This window comes from Pongo pygmaeus, chromosome 23 (assembly GCF_028885625.2).
Source record: "Pongo pygmaeus isolate AG05252 chromosome 23, NHGRI_mPonPyg2-v2.0_pri, whole genome shotgun sequence".
Classification (NCBI taxonomy): Eukaryota; Metazoa; Chordata; class Mammalia; order Primates; family Hominidae; genus Pongo; species Pongo pygmaeus.
This window is the reverse complement of record NC_085931.1, coordinates 48,625,297-48,648,596: the sequence shown is the minus strand read 5'-3', so window position 1 is coordinate 48,648,596 and position 23,300 is coordinate 48,625,297. Positions and strand designations below refer to the sequence as shown.

Genomic DNA, 23,300 nt, shown 5'->3' with positions numbered 1-23,300 from the left:
CTCCTGGCCTTTGCATAGGTAGTCTCCTTGGCCTGAATGTTCCTTTTTCCTTTAAAAATTTCACCTTCAGGGCCGGGCTCGGTGGCTCATGCCTGTAATCCCAGCACTTTGGGAAGCTGAGGTGGGCGGATCATGAGGTCAGGAGATCGAGACCATCCTGGCTATGGTGAAACCCCGTCTCTACTAAAAATACAAAAAAAAAAAAAAAAATTAGCTGGGCATGGTGGCAGGTGCCTGTAGTCCCAGCTACTCGGGAGGCTGAGGCAGAATTGCTTGAACCCAGGAGGCAGAGCTTGCAGTGAGCTGAGATGGTGCCACTGCACTCCAGCCTGGGCAACAGAGTGAGACTCCATCTCAAAAAAAAAAATAATAAAAAATAAATAAATAAATAAATAAAATAAATAAAAATAAACAAATAATATTCACCTTCAGGTCAGCTCCTGAAAGACTTCCCTTAAATATCACCTCCTCCAGGAAGCCTTTCTTAACCACCCACCCCATACACATGAGTCTAGGTTATATGGCCACCCCTAACTTGGCTAATATGGGCTCCCAGTGCAATGACACTTGACTTTTTGAGACAGGGTCTTACACCGTCACCCAGGCTAGAGTGCAGTGGCATGATCACTGCTCACTGAAGCCTCCAACTCCTGGGCTCAAGCGTTCCTCCTGCCTCAGCCTTCCTAGTTGCTGAGACTACAGGCACATGCCACTACACCCAGTTAATTAAAAAAAAATTTTTTTTTTGTAGAGATGGGGTCTCACTATGTTGCCCAGGCTGGTCTAGAACTCCTGGGCTCAAGTGATCCTCCTGCCTCAGGCTCCCAGTGCTGGGATTATAGGCGTGAGCCACCGTGCCTGGCCAGACACTTGATTCTAGTGGTTGCTTCTGCCTGTCTGTTTGGGAACTCTTTGGGTGTAGGGTTAAGTCTGGGAGCTAGCTCAGGGCCTGGCACAGAGCAGATTTAGAGAAGGTTTGAGGACAGATCCATCTCTGCTCCTTGGGGAGCCTTCCCAGCCTCCTCCCGGAAGGAGAGTGAGGGGTCCAGGAAACACTGGGAGCAGTAGGCGCTTCTGTGGGCCAAGGGTGGTGCTTTGGTTTTCAATGGAGAGCAATGCCTCTGTGGAGGGAATTATTATAAAGTTTCACAAATGAGGAAAAGGGACACCAAGAAGTTAAGTAAATTGCCCAAAATGTGAGGGGCAAGCCAGGCTTAGGAGTCAGACCTAGGCTCTAATCCCAGGCCCCTGCCTGACTGCCGTGTGACTTTGGCAGGTCACTTCTGTCTGACCCTCAGTCTCCTCACTGGTAAGAGGTAATGGTATTTACTGCAGTAGGAGAAGATTAAGTGGAAATCATCCACAGAAAAGCACAGCATGTAGTGCAGAGAAAGCTCTAAAAATGTCTAAAAATGCTGTGATCTCATTTCAGACAGGAAGAAAGGAGGCAAAGAATATGTATTTTTTTCCCCTTTATAAAATTGGCTTCTTTATTTCAAGGACAGAAAATAAAACTATCATTTGGGCAGCTGCTCCAGTTTTGTCCAAAATAAATTATTTACCAGCCTTACAAAAAACATGTTGGCAAGAGAAGAGTCAGTCCCGTAGGAGCAGGCAAGCCTCTCCTTCCTTCCAGTGGCTCCCCTAGGACCTGCCAGAGAGTGGAGAGCCCGGTGGGGGGGTCCCCAAGCCCAGGGTGGACGAGGAAAAGGTCAGGAAGTGGAGGACTGTCCTGAGCCCTCCTAGCCATGGAGGCCGACCCAGTGGGCACTGAGGCACTTGTGGGCAAAGGCTGGAGGCCCACGCCCCTTTGTGGGGCGTGAGAGCTGTCCTGGGAGGGCCAGGTTGGGAGGGAGGGGATGCTGAGGGCTGCTTAGGGAGAAACCAGCCACTCAGTTGGTCTCTGAGGCAAGGCTCCTGGGGCGGGGCTGAGGGGGGATAGCTGGGGGAGTGGGGACCCCACTGACAGCCTCAGGGGCTCCTCCCTCTGTTGTGGCAGCCCCCAGGTCCACTTGTGCAGGGTTACTCAGAGAGACTGGGCTGGGGGAGGCTGGACCTGGGGAGGCCGGGCTGGGGGAGGCTGGTGAACGCCGGCTTTGGCGCCGGGCAGGCTGAGGGGGTGTAGGGGGTAACGGGGGTGGCACTGTGGGGGCTCGGAGGCTGCCAACCAGACGTCGGGGCAGGGCTTGGGGGGTCCCAGGACTTCCAGAGCCAGGGGGCAAGGGCGGGGCTGGAGGGGAGGAGCGGGAGCCGGAGACCTGGGGGGGCGGCATGGTGGGCCGGGCTGGCGCTGGGCGCTTGGCTGTTGAGGAAGGAAAGGGTGAGGGAGGTTGAGTGTCCACGTGGCCTGTGGTGAGTCCACCAAACTCCGTGCCCCCTTACAACCCTTGCATCTGCTGTTCCCTCTGCCAGGAACACCGTTTCCGCGGCTGGCTCATCATCTATGCCTCTCCTTGTGCCCTTTGCCCCCTTGGAGGCCCTCCCTGAGCACCCTAGTTAGAGCCCCACCCCAGCTGCTCCGTCACATTTTCCAGTTGTATTTTCTTCGCAGGACTTTTTGTCCTCTGAAATTATCTTGTCCATTTATTTTTAATTTTTAAAAGTTCTTAAATTTTGAGACAGGGTCTCGCTGTGTTGTCCAGGCTGGTCTTGAACTCCAGGGCTCAAGCGAGCCTCCTGCCTGGGCCTCTCAAAGTGCTGGGATGACAGGCGTAAGCCACCGTCCCCGGCCTATCTTGTTCATTTTTATTTTACTGTAGACTACCTGCCAGCCCCGGTCACGAGGCTCCCAGAGCTGTTCCGCCTATTCCTGGCTGTCCACTGCCCATTGCCTCCACTGAGTGTCAGTCACTCTCTCACCTGGTCAGCTCTGGGCCAAATTGACAGGTGAGTGTGCCAGAGGGGCTCAGAAGGAGGCCCCTGGTTTCTTCCCACCCCTGCCACCTCCTGTCCTTCACTGCCACTGCCTTTTTTTTTTGAGACAGAGTCTCATTCTTGTCACCCAGGCTGGAGTGCAGTGGCGTGATCTTTGCTCACTGCAACTTCTGCCTCCTGGGTTCAAGTGATTCTTCTGCCTCAGCCTCGTAAGTATCTGGGATGATAGGCACCCGCCACCATGCCCAGCTAATTTTTGTATTTTTAGTAGCGATGAGGTTTCATCATGTTGGCCAGGCTGGTCTCGAACTCCTGGCCTCAAGTGATCCACCCGCCTCGGCCTCCCAAAGTGCTGGGTTTACATGTGTGAGCCACTGTGCCCAGCCCCTTCACTGCCCTTTGAAGACTCCCTCCTTCCACTGTAGTCTGTGACCTCTGGGCTTCTGGAGGCACGGGACTCCAGTACCCCAGTACTCACGCCGGCTCCCCTTTAGTGGGCATGTGCTGTGTGCTAGGGCCAGGCACTCCTCCTGCAGCACCACTGCAGGCTCCATGCAGCCCCATAAGGTAAGTGCAGACACTGCCCCATTACAGAGGAGGAAGGTGAGGCTCAGACAGGTGAACTCACCTGCCCAAGGTCAAAGAGCCCAAATCTAAACCCAGAGTGCCAGGTGGCAAAACCTGGGCTCTTTACCACTTTGACTCCTGGCCTCCCCTGGCTGCCTAAAAAGATAGGAGGACCTGGGACTGCCTGTCCCCTCTCCCCGCCCACCCTCTGTCCCCTCCTTCCCTCCCACAGCCAACTCACTCCTCCGAGCCATGTCCTCCACTGGGGCAGCTGTCTCCGGGGGGCTCCTGGTGACCTTGGGGGAGGCTGGTCTGGGGGGCACCTCAGACTCTGTCCTGCAGAGGGAAGGAGAGGATGGGGCAGACTTGGCCACCTCCCGGAAGTCTCATGGAATCCTGAGGAGTCTCCAGCTGCCAGGTGGAGTCCGGATCCTCCCAGCACTCACTATCGCCCTGTCCCCATGCCACACACCCCTACCAGAAGATGCTTCTAGCATTGGTCGGGGTCTGCATCCACTGAGCCCCTAGCTGCTTTGTGACCCTGTGACAAAGTCCATGTTCCTCCAGGGACTGGGAGGGAGCCCCACCTTCCTGGTAGGTACGGCCAGGATGGGAGGTGGGACATAGGGCCTGACCTCTGCCTCAGCTCAGGGCCTCCATGTGGTTTTTTTTCTTGAGATGGAGTCTCGCTCTGTCGCCCAGGCTGGAGTGCAGTGGTGCGATCTTGGCTCACTGCAGCCTCCACCTCCAAAGTTCAAGCAATTAACCTGCCTCAGCCTCTGGAGTAGCTGGGATTATAGGCACACATCACTATGCCCAGCCTTTTTTTTTTTTTTTGTAGTAGAGACGGGGTTTTGTCATGTTGGTCTTGAACTCCTGGCTTCAAGCGATCTTCTGCCCACCTCGGCCTCTCAAAGTGCTGGGATTACAAGTGTGCGCCAACTAGCCTTGTTTTTTTTGTTATTGTTGTTGAGAAGTCTCGCTCTGTCGCTCAGGCTGGAGTGCGATGGCATGATCTTGGCTCACTGTGACCTCTGCCTCCTGGGTTCATGGGATTCTCCTGTCTCGGCCTCCTGAGTAGCTGAGATTACAGATGTGCGCCACCATGCCTTGCTAATTTTTTGCATTTTTAGTAGAGATGGGGTTTCACCATGTTGGCCAGGCTGGTCTCAAACTCCTAACTTCAAGTGATCCACCTGCTTCAGCCTCCCAAAGTGCTGGGATTACAAGTGTGAGCTACCACACCCGGCCATTTCTTTTTCTTTCTTTTTTTTTTTTTTGAGATGGAGTTTCGCTCTTGTTGCCCAGGCTGCAGTGCAATGGCACAATCTTGGCTCACCGCAACCTCTGCCTCCCCGGTTCAAGCCATTCTCCTGCTTCAGCCTCCTGAGTAGCTGGGATTACAGGTGTGCACTACCATGCCTGGCTAATTTTTTGCATTTTTAGTAGAGATGGGATTTCACCATGTTTTCCAGGCTGGTCTCAAACTCCAGACCTGAAGTGATCTACCTGCCTTGGCTTCCCAAAGTGCTGGGATTACAGGCGTGAGCCACCACACCTGGCCATTTCTTTTTGAGACAGGATCTCACTCTGTTGCCCAGGCTGAGTGCAATGGCACAATCATTGCTCACTGCAGCCTCGACCTCCTAGGCTCAAGAAATCCTCCCACCACAGCCTCCTGGGTAGCTGGGGCCACAGGTGTGCACCACCACACCGACCTCATTTATTTTTTGTAGACACAGTCTTGCTATGTTGCCCAATCCGCCTCCACGTGATCTTTTTTTTTTGAGATGGAGTCTCGCTCTGTTGCCCAGGCTGGAGTGCGGTGGCGCGATCTCAGCTCACTGCAAGCTCCGCCTTCTGGGTTCACGCCATTCTCCTGCCTCAGCCTCCCGAGTAGCTGGGACCATGCTACTTGGCGCATGCCACCATGCCCGGCTAATTTTTTGTATTTTTAGTAGAGACGGGGTTTCACCGTGTTAGCCAGGATGGTCTCGATCTCCTGACCTCATGATCCGCCCGCCTCGGCCTCCCAAAGTGCTGGGATTACAGGCGTGAGCCACCGCGCCCAGCCACGTGATCTTTATGAGATGCTTTGGCCACCGGAAGCCAGAGAGCAGGTGAGAAGCAGAGGGGGTCCCAGGCTCATTCCTCACTGCCTTCGGGTCTCTGCTTGGTCGTCTCTTCCTCAGCGAGGCCTTTCCTGGCCCCACAGGTAAAGTGGCCCCCGCGCTCCCCCTTAACCTGCTCCCCCTCCCTGAGCAGCGCCTCTCCACCTGACACTATAGAGAGAATGCACCAGTGGCTGCGCTTGATGCTGTCTCTCTCTCTCCCTGTGCCCTGGAATGTGAGCATTTGTCTTGCTCATCAGGAAATTCAAGGTGTGAACCACAGTGCTCTGTGGTATCCTGAACAGTAGCTGCCGGGTATGGAGGTACCACGGTACCACAAAGCCCTTCCAGATTTAAACAATCAAAGAGAAGACGGCGGCCAAGCACGGTGGCTCATGCCTGTAATCCCAGCACTTTGGGGGACTGCGGCAGGTGGATCGCTTGAGACCAGGAGTTCAAAACCAGCCTGGCCAACATGGGGTAACCCTGTCTCTACTGAAAATACAAAAATTAGCCGGCTATGGTGGTGCACGCCTGAAGTCCCAGCTATTCGGGAGGCTGAGGCAGGAGAATTGCTTGAACCCGGGAGATGGAGGTTGCAAGTGAGCCAGGATCTCACCATTGCACTCCAGCCTAAGCAACAGAGTGAACTCCATCTCAGCAAAAAAAAAAAAAAAAAAAAAAAAGGCCGGGTGCAGTGGCTCACACTTGTAATCCCAGCACTTTCAGGGGCCAAGGTGGGTGGATCATTTGAGGCCAGAAGTTCAAGACCATCCTGGCCAACATGGTGAAACCCCGTCTCTACTTAAAATACAAAAATTAGACAGGTGTGGTGGCACTCACCTGTAATCCCAGTTACTCGGGAGGCTGAGGCATGAGACTCACTTGAACCTGGGAGGCACAGGTTGCAGTGAGCCAAGACTGTGCCACTGCACTCTGGCCTGGGCGACAGAGTGAGACTCTGTCTTAAAAAAAAAACAAAACTGGAAGGTATTTACAGATTCCAAAATGATCATCTCTCGAGTTCCCTAGGATTGGAAACAAAGCCTGGCATATACTAGGTGCTCAGGAAATTGCCACATGATGAACAGGGCACACATCAGTGGCTGAGACAAATACCGCCTCTGAGTCTCCGCCCCACCCTCTCCAAACTAGATCTGGTCTTTGGGATGAAAATGCTAATAATTACATTTCCAAAAATTCAGCTTCCAGCTCTGATACATGGTGCCTCAGGCAGGCTGACTGTGGGACCACCACAGGAGCCATTCATGCCCCTCAGTCCTCACCTTTCCTTGGTAGCCGCTGAAGCCAAGGCTGGGGCTGGAACTGGAGCTGGAGCTGGAGCTGGAGCTGGAGCTGGGGTGATGGCTGGGGTGGGCACGGCAGTGGGTGGCAGTTCCTCAGAGGCCAGCCTGTCACTGACTGTGTCCTGGAGGGTAACAGCTGAGAAGAGGCCTGACACGTTGAAGTTGATGTCTGGAGACAGAAGGAGCGGAGACGGCTCAGAGACTGCGCCAGGCTCCTCGCTCCACTGGCCGGGACTGTTTCCCCTTCCCCCGAACCCATCTGGACCACGTTCAGCTTCCCCACTCCCGTGTGAGCCTCACCACAACCCCACAAAGCAGGCAGACCATCCCCGTTGTAAAAACGAGAAATGGAGGCTCAGACTTCCTCCTGGACTTATGGTGAGTTTGTGGGGCTGCAGGGGAGGGAGCAGGGCAGAAGAAGGGCACCCAGCAGGGCGTCCATGTAGGCAGGAGCTTCACCTCCAGGGAAGAGGGTGTCTGCGCTCTGGATCAGCGCCTCGACGACGCCCACCACCTGGATGGAAGACACGGAGGCCGCATCCAGCTGGGCCTGGTCCCTGGGACAAAGAGATGCGTCTGCTCAGCAAAGGGTTTGTGATCCCAATTCTCTGTCTCGCCCTCTGCTGGGCAATGGAGACACAAGGATCCATCATATTGAGTCCTTGTTCTCAAAAAGCCCACAAACCACCAGTTGATGGTAAATGTGTCACTCACATGCCAGATGTCCCCCTTCCTTCACCCTGACAGACATCACTAATTAATCAAGGACCCTTTTCCTCATGGTTGTGATCTAGACAGCCTCTACCAAGCAAATGCAATCAGCACGTGGGAGGAAATCTTGCCATCTGTGGCCAGGTGAATAATGATGACTCCTCACATAGCACTGCACTTTACACTTTAATTTTATTATTTCTTCTTTTTTTTTTTGAGATGGAGTCTTGCTCTGTCACCCAGGCTGGAAATCAGTGGCCCGATCTTGGCTCACTGCAACCTCCACCTCCCGGGTTCAAGAGACTCTCCTGCCTTAGCCTCCCTAGTAGCTGGGATTACAGGCGTGTACCACTACACCCAGGTGATTTTTGTATTTTTAGTAGAGACGGAGTTCACCATGTTGGCCAGGCTGGTCTCGAACTCCCGACCTCAGGTGATCCACCCACCTCGGCCTCCCAAAGTGCTGGGATTACAGCCATGAGCCGCTGCACCCAGCCTATTTCTTCATTTTTAGACACAGGGTCTTATTCTGTCGCACAGGCTGGAATGCAGTGGCTCCATCACGGCTCACTGCAGCCTTGACTCCCCGGGCCCAAGCAGTCCTCCCACCTCAGCCTTCTAAGTAGCTGAGACTTCAGGTGCGCACCACCATGCCTGGCTAATGTTTTTAATTTTTTGTAGAGACGGGGTCTCATTAAGTTGCCCAGGCTGGTTTCAAACTCCTGAGTTCAAGTGATCTTCCCACCTTGGCCCCCCAAAGTGCTAGGATTACAGGCATGAGCCACTGGACCTGGTTTGCACTTCACAGTTTCTAAAACATTTCCCAATTCATCATATAACTCACTCCCCAAAGCAAAAGCCCTCAAAGTTTGTATGATTTCTCCCCAATTTACAGATGAGGAAATCGAGGTTCTGAGGGTGACTTCCTCAGGCCCATCTCTGGAAAGTGGAGGGGTGGAGCTATTAGTAGAACCTGATCGGGCCGGGCACGGTGGCTCACACCTGGGGCGCGATGGCTCACACCTGTAATCCGAGCACTTTGGGAGGCCGAGGCTGGTGGATCACAAGGTTAGGAGATCGAGACCACCCTGGCTAACACGGTGAAACCCTGTCTCTACTTAAAATACAAAAAATTAGCCGGGAGTGGTGGTGCGCACCTGTAGTCCCAGCTACTTGGCAGGCTGAGGCAGAGAATCGCTTGAACCCGGGAGGCGGAGGTTGCAGTGAGCCGAGATCGCGCCACTGTACTCTAGCCTGGGCAACAAGAGCAAGACTCCGTCTCAAAAAAAAAAAAAAAAAAAAAGAACCCGATCTCTGGGCTCCCAGCTCCCCCATGCCACTAAACACCTCATCACCACCACTGGCCAAAATGCCAGAACTGCCTCTCTCCAAAGCCCTGTGGCCTGCACAGCCCCTTTGGCCTGTTCCTCACGGCAGCCTCAAAAACAGGAGCTGCTCAACCCACTCCAAAAATGGGGACACCGAGGCCCCGGGGAAAAATAGACAACAGATGGTTGGGGTGGGGCAGGAGGGGCCTTCCTCCTGCCACCTCCCCCAGCCCGCGGCCCCTCACCCTTCTTTCTCAGGTGGCCACAGCAGGTTGGGTCCCAGGACGATGGCGATGTTGCTGGGTGTCATCTTGTTCACCTCCTGCTCCTCGGCCAGCCGTGCCAGGAACTTCATCAGGTACCTAAGGGCGGAGGCAGGCTTAGGCCAGGGGCAGAATGCACCCAGCCCTGAGAATTCTCCAGCCCAGGGTTTCCAAAGAGTATGAAAGACACCGCCCAGAATGGTCTTAACATTGTCACAGTTAAATCAGCTTGTCCACTGAGTGCCAACCCTGCAGCGGGCACTGAGCCAAGGTGAGTCCTCAGCAGCCACCCTACAGGGTAGGGACTGTTACAATCTGCATTTTCCAGATGATGATGCCGAGTGGCCTGCCCAGAGGTGGCATGTGAAGCCAGGCGGTATGGCTTCAAAAGTTCAAGGTCTCATTTATTTCAATGCTTCACATAAAAATATATGACTAATCCGGCTGGGCGCAGTGCCTCACGCCTGTAATCCCAGCACTTTGGGAGGCTGAGGTGGGTGGATCACCTGAGGTCAGGAGTTCGACACCAGCCTGACCAACATGGTAAAACCCCATCTTTACTAAAAATACAAAAATTAGCCGGGTGTGGTGGCAGGCACCTGTAGTCCTAGCTACTCGGGAGGCTAAGGCAGGAGAATTGCTTGACCCCAGGAGGCGGAGGTTGCAGTGAGCCGAGATTGCACCACTGCATTCCAGCTTGGGCAACAGAGTGAGACCCTGTCTCACACACACACACACACAAAAATTATATATATAAATGACTAATCCATCAAAGCTGCACTTTCAGAAATATTTCTTAGGATACAGTGGCAAGGCCAGGCTCAAGCCCAGGGTCCCAGGGTCCCAGGGTCCCTGACCCCAGCTGGGCTCTGGCTCTGTGGCAGGCTGGGGAGGCGGGCTCGGGCTCACCTGAGGTTGCTGAGGTTCTCAGGGGGCAGGCGGCTGCACACCTCTTGGAAGGCCTGCAGCCGGGCCCCTGGCTCCTTCAGGCTGTGGGGGAGTGGAGAGACCTGTCACCCAGCGCAGGGCTACGCCTTTGCATCCTCCTCCTCCCCATCCCCTCCCTCCTCCAACATCCTCACCTGGCTGCCGTCATCCAGTCGTCATAGAGGTCGAAGGTCATCAGAGGCTCCGGCAGCTCCCGCAGATACGACTTGAGGGCACCTGAAGCAGGGGTGTGGGGAGGGTCGGAGGCAGCCCCCACCCCGCTCTCCCACTCTCCCTGTAGAAAGAACCTCCGGCCCTTGTTCACACTAACGTCACTAGGTCTGACAGTTTCTTTGGGCTGCAGGCCCTTTTGAGAAAATGAAGGCTAGCCATCTTGTCCCCAGAAAAATGTACAAACATTTTCAGGGGGCTCATGATGGACCCCACATTAAGAACCCCTGAGAGTCCTCAGTCTCAACAGAATATCAAGTCTTAAAGCCAGGCTATCTTGGGATCATTTCAAGCCGCTGCACCCCTTCCCCCCAACCTCCTGCCCAGGGCTCCCCGGATCAGGCACCTGCCACGGCGTGTGGGTCGGAGCAGAACTCCTCCAGGCTGTGGGGGTCCGAGGCCATCGTCTGCTTGAGACGCTTCAGCACCGAGGCCCCAGCAGCCAGACGGAAGAGACCCTGTGTTCGAGAGGAGGCAGGCAAGGGTCATAGAGGGGCAGGCAGGGCAGGACACTCTGACGCACTTGTAGCCTGGGGTGTGCCACTGGCCTTTGCTAGGCCTGTGTCCCCGCTGGTCTGGCCAGCAGTGTGGGCACCATGGTGTCCACGGGCCTCAACCTTCAAGGTCTAGAATTCTGAGCAAAGGGCGGGGCTGGGAAGTCTGGGAGGAGGTGGGAAAAATCACGGGGAAATGGGAGCTCAGTCAGAAGTGGAAGGGAGGGGCCGGGCGCGGTGGCTCATGCCTGTAATCCCAGCACTTTGGGAGGCCAGTGCAGGTGGATCACTTGAGGCCAGGGGTTTGAGACCAGCCTGGCCAACATGATGAAATCCCATTTCTACTAAAATAAAAAAAATTAGCTGGGCATGGTGGTGGGCATCTGTAATCCCAGCTACTTGGGAGGCTGAGACACAATCGCTTGAACCTGGGAGGTGAAGGTTGCAGTGAGCCAGGATCGCACCACTGCACTACAGCCTGGGTGACAGAGCGAGATCCTGTCTCAAAAAAAAAAAAGGGTCGGGTGCAGTGGCTCATGCCTGTAACCCCAGCACTTTGGGAGGCTGAGGCAGGTGGATCACCTGAGGTTAGGAGTTCAGGACTAGCCTGGCCAACATAATCTCATCTCTACTAAAAATTACAAAAATTAGCTGGGCGTGGTGGTGCATGCCTGTAGTCCCAGCTACTTTCGAAGTTGAGGCAGGAGAATTGCTTGAACCCAGGAGACGGAGGCTGCAGTGAGCCGAGATTGTGCCACTGCACTCCAGCCTGGGTAACAGAGCAACACTCCATATCTCAAAAAAAAAAAAAAAAAAAAAAGAAGTGTAAGGGAGAAAGGAGGCCCCAGCAGGATTGCTGAGCAGCTCAGAACTGTTTTGGGGTATCTACCACTACTAGGGTCTATCTTCAGGACAGAGGGGCAATGTATTCACAGCAGATCCAGCCAGTGTGTGGCAGTGGAGCCCCTGGTTTGAGAAGCCACCTTCTCATATAACTCTGGGCATGGTTACCTCTCTACCTCTGTCTCCCTCTTGTGAAATTGTGAAATGGAGCTAGGAATGCAAAGGCTTCTAGCACAGCGCTTGGCCCACGCGAGCACTGACACGGGGGAGGTAGTATGGATGCCGCAGGAAGCAGCCATGTCTTCTCCCAGGGAGCTGGGCTCCAATGAGGGAATTACAGGCACCGGGACAGGGCAGCAAGTTGGGGGTTTGGGACAGAATGAGGGCCCCAGTGCTCCTTCCCCACCTGCCCCAGGGGGCCCCACCTCTTCCTTCATGCCCTCAGAAAGCAGCATCATGACGCAGGCCTCGATGGGCAGGGCAATCTCCCGGCCCAGCTCTTGCAGGTGGGTTGCCAGCGACACCCCATACACCCTGGGGAAGTGGGTGGCTGTCATCGAGGGGGAGTGGTCTGCAGGGATGAAACAGATCAGCGGCCCAGGGCCTTCCCACCCCAAGCAGTCAGGCAGGGGCACCCCCCTGATGTCCTCAAGGTGGTACCACCTGCCACTGACTGTCCAGGCACACATCTGAAGTCATCCGTCACATCTCTCCAATCAGCCCGCCTCCACTGCTTCTGTCCTAGTCTAGGCCACCGTAGCCTCCTTCTGCCTAACAGGCCTGGCTCTAGTCCTGCGCCCTTCACTCCACCCTCCACACAGCAGCCAGAGCAGCCTCTCCATCACAGATTGAGCCTAGCTCTCAGAACCCATCCACAGCTTCCTGCTGCCTTTCAGGATGAAGTGCGAGCTTCTCAATAAGCCCCGAGCAGGGCAGGGTCAGGAGTGTGGTATCGCCGGTCCTATGTCCCCACCTGCTTGGCTGTGGTTCTCCCTCAGCTCAGCCAGGGCTGTGTCCAGCGAGCTCAGTGACCTGCGATGGTAATCGGCCTGAATCTCCAGGAGCTGTGGGGATGAAGGGACACCCTGAGCGCAAGTGAGGGAAGCTGAGCCTTCTATAGGGTCCTTGAGAGCAGATGCCCCCTCCACCATCTTAGAGCCCCAGTGGCCCCTGGCTCTGGCATTCAGCCCCCGAGCTGTGGATGACTGGGGCCCGGTCTCGGACTCACATGAATGAAGTAGTTGGCATAGGAGTCCTCCTTGGTAACAAAGTGGTACAGGTCAGCCAAGTACTCGTCCTTGGGGACAGAGAGGGGAGAGCTTACATTGGGTGAGGCTGGGGGTCTAGAGGGGAAGAGGAGGCTTGGAAAGGTTGGTGACCTCTCCCAGGCCACACAACTGCAGGTGGAAGGTCCCAGCCAGGCTCCTCTCTCTGCCAAGGTTGGTGCTTGGGGCCAGCCCCTGGGAACTCCCTCAAACTTTTCTGGCTTCTCGTCCCCATCTCTGTGTCCCCATAGCCTTAGCACAGTGCCTTGTTTTTTGTTTTGTTTTGTTTGAGATGGAGTCTCGCACTGTTGCCCGGGCTGGAGTGCAGTGGCGCGATCTTGGCTCACTGCAACCTCCGCCTCCTGGGTTCAAGCGATTCTCCTTCCTCAGCCTCCTGAGTAGCTGGGATTACAGGCGCCCGCCACAACACCCAGCTAAGTTTTTGTATTTTTAGTAGAGACGGGGTTTCACCATGTTGGCCAGGCTGGTCTTGAACTCCTGACCTCATGATTCGCCTGCCTCGGCCTCCCCAAGTGCCGGGATTACAGGCGTAAGCCACCACGCCTGGCCTTGCACAGTGACCTGTTATTCACCATTCAATCATTCTTTCATTCACTCTTCATTTATTCATTCATTCGCTCACTCAACAAACAAACACAAGGAGACTCAGGAAACAGACCAAGTCTCCGCCTTCCCAAGTTATGCATGGGGTACAGACAGAAGAGGCTATGAGGGAATGGCGGAGCTCTGCTGGCTCCTAGCCACATGGCCTTAGGCAAGTCATGTCACCTCTCTGAACTTCAGCTTCCTTGCCTGTGAGATGGGGCCAGGACCCACCCCTGCCACCCCTACATATCCAGGGGACCCCCATGGCCCTCACCCTGCATTGCTCCACCTTCCTCTTCAGCTCCTCCTCCTCCTCCTTCAGCGTCTCCACCTTGTTGGCCATGGTCGTATGGCTGTGACTACCCGGGCCGCCTCCCAGGCCTTGACTGCTGCCTGAATTCTTGGTTGCCTGACTGAGCCTGGGGATGATCCCAAGGTGAGCTGGTCACCTGCCCTGTTGCATGTCCAGAGCCAAGTGTCCCCTCCATACAGCAGACCACATGGGATTCTAGGATTTAGAGCTGCAGATCTGAGAGCTCCACTGGCCAGGGCCTCTGCCCAGGCTGGGCCATGAGTGCTCGGGGTTGCCCCCTGGTGGCAGGTTTGGTGATCACAGCCACTCCGCAGAGTGGAGAATGGGGCCGCCGCAGGACTGTTTATGGCGATCCCAGGCTTTGGGGTCGGACCAGCATCAGCTGTGACACACACGGGCACACCCTCACAGATACCCTCACCACCTGTGTTCCTAAGGACCAGGCGTGCACAAGTACACACACTGTACTCAGCAGACCCCACAGCATCCTCCTGGTGTCGCCAGGGCCTCAAAGCTCTATGACCATCTCTGTGGGCTGACCCAGGTAAGAGCCCCCTGAGCGGCTGGGGCTCCCACCTGCTCTTGAGTGTGTTCCAGTCGGACACGAGCTTCTGGAGGCTTTTCTTGTGCTTGAGGATGGCTGGCAGCTCCTCCTGGGGATGGGCATGGGGGGGTCAGTGTGCTGGGGGAGGAGGGAGCCAGAAGCTGAGGAAGCTGGGGGCTGGGAGCAGGGCACAGGCTCACCTCACTCAGCCTGCTGAGTGGCTGCAGGACATCCCTCTCCAGGGTTATCTCAAACTCGGCCAGGATGCGGGCCAGCTGATTCTGGATGGCACAGCTCATCTCCAAGGCCTTCCTGTGGACACGGCACCCCATGGGTCCAGGCGCCCGCTGCCCTCACCTCCACTGGAAACACTTGGTGGGGCCTCTCCTCCCTCACTTCCGGCCCCTCCTAGATATCCTTCATCTCTGCTAAGCCGAACACCCTCCCAGGCTTGGCCACCCTCACTGACCTGGGCACTGTCCCCAGCCTGGTCATTCTTCTGATGTGGATGCCCTCACCACCTGGACCCTCTCCCAGCTGAGATCACGTCTTGGTATCCCCAGGTGAGGGCTGGGCCCCATCTGTGCTCACCCCATGCTGGAATCAGGGTCCAGCTCCTTGAAGCTCTCGGCCATCGTGGTGGACAGAGCCATGAGGGGAAGCTTCTTCTGCAGGGAGGGTGGGGCCGGCGGTGAGTGTCCGTGCCTCCCTCCACCCTGCCTGAGCACCAGGCCAGCCCCTTGGGGCAGGGGAGGAGGGAACCCAGGAGGGCCACAGTCCCAGATGAGAGTGGAAACAAGATGACAAGGCGTGGTGGGGGTGACATTTCCCTAAGAGCATGGATGGAGCCCCTCTCCATCTGGCGTGCCTTTTCCTCTTCCCAGGAGCCACTTGACTGGGCAGGAAGGAGTGACCAAGTCCTACTGCAGACTGGGAAACTAAGATGCAGGGAGGGCAGGGAGCTTGCCCCAGGTCACACAGCTGGAGGGAGAATGGGAGGGGGAACTGGCCTGGGAGCGGGGGCTCTTTCCCCTGTCCCAGGGTATATGTGGCTGACCTAGCCACCGCTGAGCTCAAATGCTCTATGGCTCCCAATGTCCTTGCCTTGGCCACACTGAATTGTCAACTGATTCCAAAACATGGCCCCACACTCCCACCCCATCTGGAGTTACGGAGAATGCCTGCCCTGGGATCAGAGACCAGGGTTCAAACCTTAGTTCTGCCACTTACTAGCTATGTGACCTTGGACAAGTGACTTTACCTCTAGGCCTCCAGTTCCTCATCTGTAAAACAATGCTTGCTCCTGGGGTTGTGCCAGTGTTCCATGAGACAATGCACGAATATGTTAGCAATAGGCTGGCGGTTATCAGCCAATAAACGCTGCTTCTTGATTAATACATGAGTATCCCTCAAAAGCCAGCTCAACTGCTACCTCCTTCAGGAAGCCCTCTGAGGCTGCCCCATTGACAGCCTGCTCTGCGTGCTGATTGGACAGAGAAGTTCAGGTGCTGTCAGAGGCCTGGCCTTGGCTTATGGGAACTGGTGCACAGGGAAGTGGGGTAAAGGTGATGGGGAAGGTATAGGGCCTCTTGAGTGCAGTGCCAGAGGGGCCTTGGAACAGAGCAGTCTCCATGCCCTTGGTGCCAGACACTCAGACTGGCAAGGAAACCCCAGCCCCGACCTTGCTTCCCCATTGGATGGAAGTCTCCTGCTCAGGCTCCTCCTTCCCGGGACCCCCTACTCACCACCCGCTTGTCCATGTCTGCCCCGCTCTGGCCCTGCAGACAGGCCTGCAGCCGCTTGTGGACGTTGTGGGCTGCCCGCTTGGCCGGCTCCAGCCGCTGTTCTACCTGGGAAGGAGGTATGGAGGTTAAGGATCAAGAGAAGCTGTCTCCCCCGAGCAGGAAACTTTCTCCTGTCCCCTGGGGACCCCATGGCCAACAGCTTGAGGAATGACTCAACCCGGGCCCCTACCTGGCGTCCCCACCCCGGCCCTCTGCTCCGTGACAGCCTGCACAGGCCTGCCTTCCCACCGGCCCGGCCCAGGCACGTACCTGCAGCAGGTCCTCACCCAGGAACTCAGCGGTCTCCGGGGTGCTGCGGGGGGGAGAGCGGTTCTGCTGAGCCTGCCTGGGTTAGAATGCCCCCTGCTTCCCTTCCCCGCAGCAGGGCACCTGGACCCCAGTGCTTCCACCGTCCCTCCCAGGTGCGACCTGCCCTGGGTGGCCCAGTTGCTTCATCCCAGTCGGAGCACATTCCATGGGGGTGGGAATAGGATACATGGGTTTTTCCTCCTCCACCCAGGGCTGTGTCCTGAGAGAGGGCGGACAGATGAAACTAAAGGGGAGGCTGAGAGACCCACCCAGGGCTCAGCTTTGGGACACGGAAGCCTCTCTTCTGCTCACTCCCAAATCCTCAGCCCACCCCGGGACGAGGAGTATTAGCTGGCCCCAAGAACGGGAAGTGCGGGAGCTCAGACTCCTAGGCACAGTCACACAGCACTCTGGACTACAGCTGTGGGCAGGGGTGCACAGGCCCTTGGCCCCCACCTGGGGACACATGGGGGATGCCAAGGCCCACCGCAAGGTGGTCTGACTGCCCAGGCTATGTAGGCATCTGTGCCAGTGTGAGACTAGAACCAGGTCTCTGGACACCCGGTCCCCTCCCTGGGCCCAGAGAATGGGGAACTCCTGAGGCTGGGGGAAGACGAGCAGAGAAGACAGGCTCTCAGAGGCTCCCCAAACTTCCGGCCTCCATACCACCGGCTCAGAGGCTGGGGGTGGGAGCTGGGAGACCTGGGGATGTTTCCACCTGAGTCCAGGAAAAGCAGAAACGAGACAGAGAAGCAGGAGGCCCCTGGGCTTGGGGGGAGGGGGAGGGGAAGGGACGCTGCAGGCCAGGGGCAGGCCCCTCCTCCCACCAGGCCAGGACCCATCTCCTCCCCTCGCCCCAGGTCTGTGGCCCTAATCGACCCTCCTCCCTCCCCGGCCCAGCAAGCGGAGGTGGTGAACTGCCCCATTGTCCAGAGGGGACAAGTGAGGTCAGGAGGACCATCCACTTAGAGACTCGTGGAGGCAGAGAAGTCCCAGTGTCCTAGGGCAGAGAGCATTCTCCCGCCTGAAGCCCCCTCCAATCCGGTAAGGGGGGGCATCCCTTCCCCCAAAGGCCACCCCTGCTCCTCCAGCTCTGCCCAAGAGACGGGGGCGGCGTTCAGAGGGGAGGAAGAGAGGGCAGGAGTCCGGCCGCTCAGAGGGTGGCTGCCCAGCTGTCCCCAGCCTCCCCCACCCCCGTCTCCCCGACCCTTTTACGACCCCTCAGGTCCTGCCGGGGTAAGAGTGGGGCTGGAAGGGGGTGACACTCACCGTCCCAAGCTGCCCGTCTGGGCCAGCTGCCGCATGCGGTGCAGCTGCCTCTTCATCATCTTGGGGACGGGCTGGGGGTTGCGGGGTCACGGCGGGGGTCGCGGGCCCGGGGAGCCCCCGGTGCAGCCTGCCTCTCCTGCGACGCGGCTCTTGCCCCGGATGGGTGGGCGGCGCTCTCGCTTCCTGGGCCGCCGCGCGGCTCTTGCTGGCGGCCGGCTCTCTCCTCCCCCGCTCACGACTCCGCCCCCGGCCCCCAGGTCACTCCTCTCTCCAAGTTGGTTTCCTCGCTCTCCCCCGGCTTCCGGGCCCCCCGGCGACCCCCGGCCGGGCCCCCGCTGCTGTGTGTCCGCCGGCCGCGGCCGTCCACAGGTTGTGCCCGGCTCCTCCTCCCCGCAGCGCCCCGCCCAGCCCCGGTGGCGGGAAGCAGGTAAGCCCGTTCCTGCCCCCGCGCCCGCAACCCGCCCCAGGCGGGGTGCCTGCCCCACCCGCAGCCTGCAGGCCCGGGGTGTAAATAACCTTTGCATCCCTCGCAAAGAGGAAAGGGTGCCAAGCGAAAGAGGGGTAGGCCTTTCTGACCTGTCCTGGCCCCTCTGGGCCTGCCGCGGATACTACGCTGCACTCTCTCCCGCAGAGGACCTCTGGCCCCCTGGAACTAAACCCCCCACCACCGGATGACTGGCTGGGAGCTTTGGCTTCCTGGGGCCACGGGCTGCTGTGTGGCCGTGGACCGTGGACAAGCCCCTGGAACTCCGGACTCGCTGTTTCTAATGGTCTGATGGGCCAGCTGTCCTGGGCCTGCCCATTCTGCAGAGTGGACAAGACACCCCTGCCAGCTCCCTTTAAGGGAGGTGCGTGCCACCCCTCAGCCACCAGGAGCCCTCCCAGAGCGGTTCACGACACCCTGTTCTCCACATCTCCTAGCAGTTTGCTCCATCTGTGAAGCCCGTCTCCTCTCATTCCTCCTGGCAAACAGCCTCAGTCCCCCTTCCTTCTTGTAGGGCAATGATGTGGGTGCTGCTCTGACCACCCCCCAAATTCAGTAGTTCTCCTCTTTGGCCCTCCACTCAACACAGAGTTAGGCATACAGTAAGTGCTCCATAACTGCTGGTTTTACAAGATGTGAGAGCCTTTAGGAAAACAGTAGGCTCTCCTTACCCTGCACCCCTGTGGCATCAGGAGCCGCGGGCATGGGGAAGAGGGGAGGGGTGCCCCTGAGTCCTGCCACACCCTCTGTACTTTGCTTTGTTAGTTTCAGTTTAGTTTGAGACTATTTGAGCCACTACTGTATGCCGGTGCAGACCGGGCACCTCTCAGAGGCAGGACCTTGGCCCCACACACCTCCATACTCCCAGTGCCTAGCTCAGGGCCTGGCACACTCAGTGGCTGCTTCTTTCCTCCCTAATGAGGCAGGCCTCACTGGGGGTGGGAGGAGCTGAGAAGGGAACCCAACAGCTGCCTGCTATGGCCAGAGCCTCCCAGATGGGAGCCCACCTGAGTGTGGAATTCTGGTGGGAAGTTGGGAGGCTCCGAGATCAAAGCTCAGGCCAGGATGAGATGTCAGGCAAGGTTCCCTCCCCCATCTCCCTTTTCCCAACAGGAAGGCTGCTGGCCAGTGACTATGGGTGGCATGGCAAGGGAACCTCAGGTGCCATCCTTCCTGTCCCTCGGGAAGTCTCTGGACTATGTGGTGCCCCCGCTCTGTTCCAGCCAAGCTTCCAGCCCAGACCACACTGGGCCTGGGCTTGTCTGGTTCTGTAGCTGGTCTGAAGGTCCTTGAAGGCAAGGTTTGGCTTATACCTCTGTCCCTCCTAGATTTGCCAAGTCCTGAGCCCCAGCTCTGGCCTGGTGAGGGGTCAGTACATGTGGGTTGTAGCCGCAGCTGTGGTGGTAGAAACTACCCCAGCCATATTATCAGTCTAACTGAGCTCTTGCCCCACACTCCTGCCCTGGTCTCCAGACTCCCCTCCAGCCAGACCTAAGGGTCCTGGGCAGGAGAGACACCCTGGGCCTTTGAGTCGGATTCCGGTGGGGCTGCTGTGCCTCCTAGCTGGGTGACAGGTAGATTTTAGGCCCTCCCTTGTCACACCTGGATGTTGAATCGTAGAAGGATGGACTCCGCAAGGTTGGGTTAGGGTTATAGGCTGTTCCTTAGAAGGATGTTGTAATCAGAGACTTACGGACTCAGAAGTTTTGATCAGTGGGTGTTGGGATCATGGCCTTTCTAAACCGCGGACACAGAAGGGGGACCTCAGAGGTCCCCAGCCAACCCCTCGTGGGGCCCTTCCCCAATCCAGGGGCCCGTTGGCTTGGGTCGTTCTCTACCAGGCTGGTCTTAGCTGGCTCCTGCTAAATCCTCTGGGACCCAGCACTGTGCCTGTCACAGTGGCTCAGGTAGCAGGAAGAGAGAGCTTAAGGGTGTGGAGGAGGCTAGCTGGCTAGGCTCTGGCTCTCATTAGCTGGGTGACCTTAGGTGGGACACTTCTCGTCTCTGAACCTCAGCATCCTCCTCAGTAAATTGGAAATAATAGTACCTACCTCACAGAAGCGTTAAGTGAATTAATAGATGCAAGATGCTTATAAAGTGCCTTGCGCTGTTTCTTGTTACCATCATTATTCAGCTTGCCAAGTCAGGAATGGAAAGACCCCTTACCCCCATTCCTGCCCCAGTGACCCCTGTGTGTGTCTAGCTGCCTTGGGACAATGGGACTTTTTGTCATGTGCTATAGCATATCCTCCAGTGAGGATGGTATCACTGTCCCCATTTTACAGGTGAATAGCCCAAGGCACCTGGCGTAAGGTCCCCAGCTGGGAAAGTGGTAGAGGCCATGTTAGGAAACAGATCGGACAGTCTCCTAAGCCCACGTGGGCTCTCCTGCTGTGCCAGACCCAGACAGCATTGTCTGGGAGCTCCAGAAATGCTGGCCCTTGGCTCCGCCTTAACCCCTGTGGTTGCTTTGAGGACCTGGCAGCCTCTGTGCAGATTTGTCTGTGAAAGCCTGGGACAGTCTGGGTAGCGTGTTCTGGTGAGGCTTGAGCAGGATGTGGGCAGGGAGGTCAGCAGCTGAGTGGTGGTGGTAACGGGGGTCAGAAGCAGGGGCTGCAGGAGCAGAAACATCCCATTTTAGACACTGACAAATTGCCTGTTTGTAGCATCCCGCGGTGCTGCCCTCTGTGTGGACTTCCACCCAGAGCAGCTAGGGGCATAGTGAGCTCTCTGGGGCTCTAAAAACTCTCTCACCTCCCTCCCCAAGCGCAAAGGACTTTCCAGGAAATCCTGGGGTGGCCCTAAGGCTGAGGACTCCATTTTAATCCTGATAGCCCTGGAGGAGTGTGTACCCTGAGCCCAGCCCCAGAGGACAGCCCTACAGAGGCTGGGGGGAGGACTTGGGAAGTAGGGGGCAATGTGCCATCCTGGTAGACACCTCAAGACTGCTGGCCCAGACTCAGCCCTAGCCTAATGTGTGACTTCTCTTGAACCTCACTTCCCATTTCACAGGGCATTTCAGAGGCTTAAGGCGGGAGGCTACAGGCATCAGGTCCGGGGGCTCCTCTTGCCTGCCTTGCTGGGCTGGTGCCCTGGTTGCAAGGCCCAAAGAGACTGGGGGAGGGGGTATGTCGAGAGACCAGGCAGACCAGGCACAGTGGCTCACCACAACACTTTGGGAGGCTGAGGCAGGTGGATCGCTTGAGCTCAGGAGTTCCAGACCAGCCTGGGCAACCTGGCGAAACTCTATACAAAAAATAAAAATATTAGCCAGGCATGGTGGCACACGCCTGTGGTCCCAGCTGCTCAGGAGGCTAAGAGGGTAGGATTGCCTGAGCCCAGGAGGTCAGGGCTGCAGGGAGCTGTGTTCACAACACTGCCTTCCAGCCTGGGTGACAGAGACCTTGCCTCAAACAAACAAACAAAAAAACCAAAAAACCGACTGGGGGCCAGGTGTGGTGGCTCACACCTGTAATCCCAGCACTTTGGGAGGCCAAGGCAGGTGGATCACCTTAGGTGGGAGTTAGCCTGACCAACATGGAGACACCCCATCTCTACTAAAAATACAAACTTAGCAGGATGTGGTGGCGCAGGCCTGTAATCCCAGCTACTCGGGAGGCTGAGGCAGGAGAATCGCTTGAACTCAGGAGGCAGAGGTTGCGGTGAGCCGAGATCGTGCCATTGCACTCCAGCCTGGGCAACAAGAGCGAAACTCCGTAAAAACAACAACAACAACAACAACAAACCGACTAGGCAGGAGCAGGCTCCCAGGCTCCCAGGCCCTTGCCACTTCTCCTGGCTGCCATAAACAGACGAACTGTGTGATGTGGTTGCTGAAAACCAAAATTAACTGCTGCCTCGGCCAAATCAACAGAAATGAAAGTGTGGCTTCGAGATCTGGGAAGTCCCACTGGTCTTGGCATGGCACTGGGGGTCACCCTCCAAGAGACAGAGCACACGCCTCCCCAGTGCACCGCATCCCAGCCCCTGAGACTGCAGAGCGCAGTGGCCCGGACCTCTGTGCAGCAACACCGTATTTGCGGAAGGACTCCTCCAGGGAGTGGAGGCCCAGGGTCCTTTCCTCTGGTTAGAACCCACCCCAGACTCTCAGACAGATGCAGGGCTTCTGTGGTACCTCATGTCTTTGCTCTCAGGGTGCCACACTGGCTCCGAAGTCCTTGCCAGCTTGTGAACTCTTAGGACAGGGGCTGGCCCAGGGGCTGCTCAGGAAACACTGGCATGACTAACAGGATGGGTGGGTTAAGGACAAGGCAAGGGAGAAGGTCCAAAGGCTGAAGGGACCCCACCTTCCTGTCCCCGGAACATCCTGGGTCACTCCAAAGCTGACAGCCTGGCTCCTTTGTCCAAGGACTCCTCAGAGGGACCTTATAGCTCATTGAGTCCCTCTCCCCTTTTCCAGAAAGGAAAGCACCTTCCTCAAAATCACGCAGCAAGCCAGTGACCCAGCCAGAACCAGCCCCCAGACTCCCAGCTCACAGTCCCACCTGTTCCCCACGCCAACCTGTACTCCTCCCTGCCATGGCCAGTAATGAAGACTGTGCTGGAGGTGGGACTCTGGCACCCCAAGTGGATGCTGCAGGCCATATGGTTTCATTTCAGGTAGAAGAAACTTCCAGCCGGAATTACCTTCAGGAGACATCACAAGTGTGGAGGCGAGTCCTGCAGGGCAGGGGAGGGGAACAGGAACGAGGCCACGTGGCTGGGACAGGGTGTCTGGAAGCCTCCAGGGGCCGGCCAGGCTCTGTCTGGAGGGCTGTGCCAGGGTGGGAGTCCCGCTGTAGGGATCTGATAGGAGGCTCCCGCGGGGCGCAGCTAATGCCTCTTGTCCCCTCAGCAGTAAGGCGGACATGGAGGAGCTCTCAGCCTGCGCTTTCAGTGTGGGCCCAGCAGAGAGGGGCCCCTTGCTTGCTGATGAGTGTTAAAGAGCACACACGCTGGGAGGCGGATGTGCTGGGCAATGCTCCAGCATGTCACAACCATATCTAAGGAGAAGGGTTCAGCGGCCAAGTTCAGACTGGGAAACACTAGATTAGACAAAGTGAAAATGGC

The 23,300-nt window shown here is 56.9% G+C and overlaps 1 protein-coding gene across 1 annotated transcript; it reads right to left on the bottom strand.

The window, feature by feature from the left end:
* Window positions 1-1,461: 1,461 nt before the first annotated feature.
* Window positions 1,462-22,093, bottom strand: SH3BP1 (SH3 domain binding protein 1). The gene is made up of 18 exons (XM_054469612.2): window positions 17,747-22,093; window positions 16,439-16,481; window positions 16,130-16,234; window positions 14,976-15,052; window positions 14,585-14,696; window positions 14,417-14,493; window positions 13,802-13,946; window positions 12,885-12,953; window positions 12,630-12,720; window positions 12,082-12,227; window positions 10,666-10,777; window positions 10,244-10,325; window positions 10,071-10,151; window positions 9,144-9,260; window positions 7,319-7,416; window positions 6,839-7,028; window positions 3,683-3,777; window positions 1,462-2,302 (listed from the first exon to the last, which is right to left on the bottom strand). Exons 1-18 carry the CDS (start codon window positions 17,803-17,805, stop codon window positions 1,893-1,895), a joined length of 2,109 nt encoding a protein of 702 aa, XP_054325587.1. The 5' UTR covers window positions 17,806-22,093; the 3' UTR covers window positions 1,462-1,892.
* Window positions 22,094-23,300: the final 1,207 nt, after the last annotated feature.

Excerpts from the sequence above, each read along its gene's own strand:
- SH3BP1 (XM_054469612.2), bottom strand. The coding sequence starts at position 17,805 with ATGATGAAGAGGCAGCTGCACCGCATGCGGCAGCTGGCCCAGACGGGC. Across the intron at positions 12,228-12,629 it reads GGAGAACCACAGCCAAGCAG|ACCACTCCCCCTCGATGACA; the intron begins GTGGGGACATAG and ends TCATCCCTGCAG. Across the intron at positions 7,417-9,143 it reads TGGCCACCTGAGAAAGAAGG|GGACCAGGCCCAGCTGGATG; the intron begins GTGAGGGGCCGC and ends TCTTTGTCCCAG.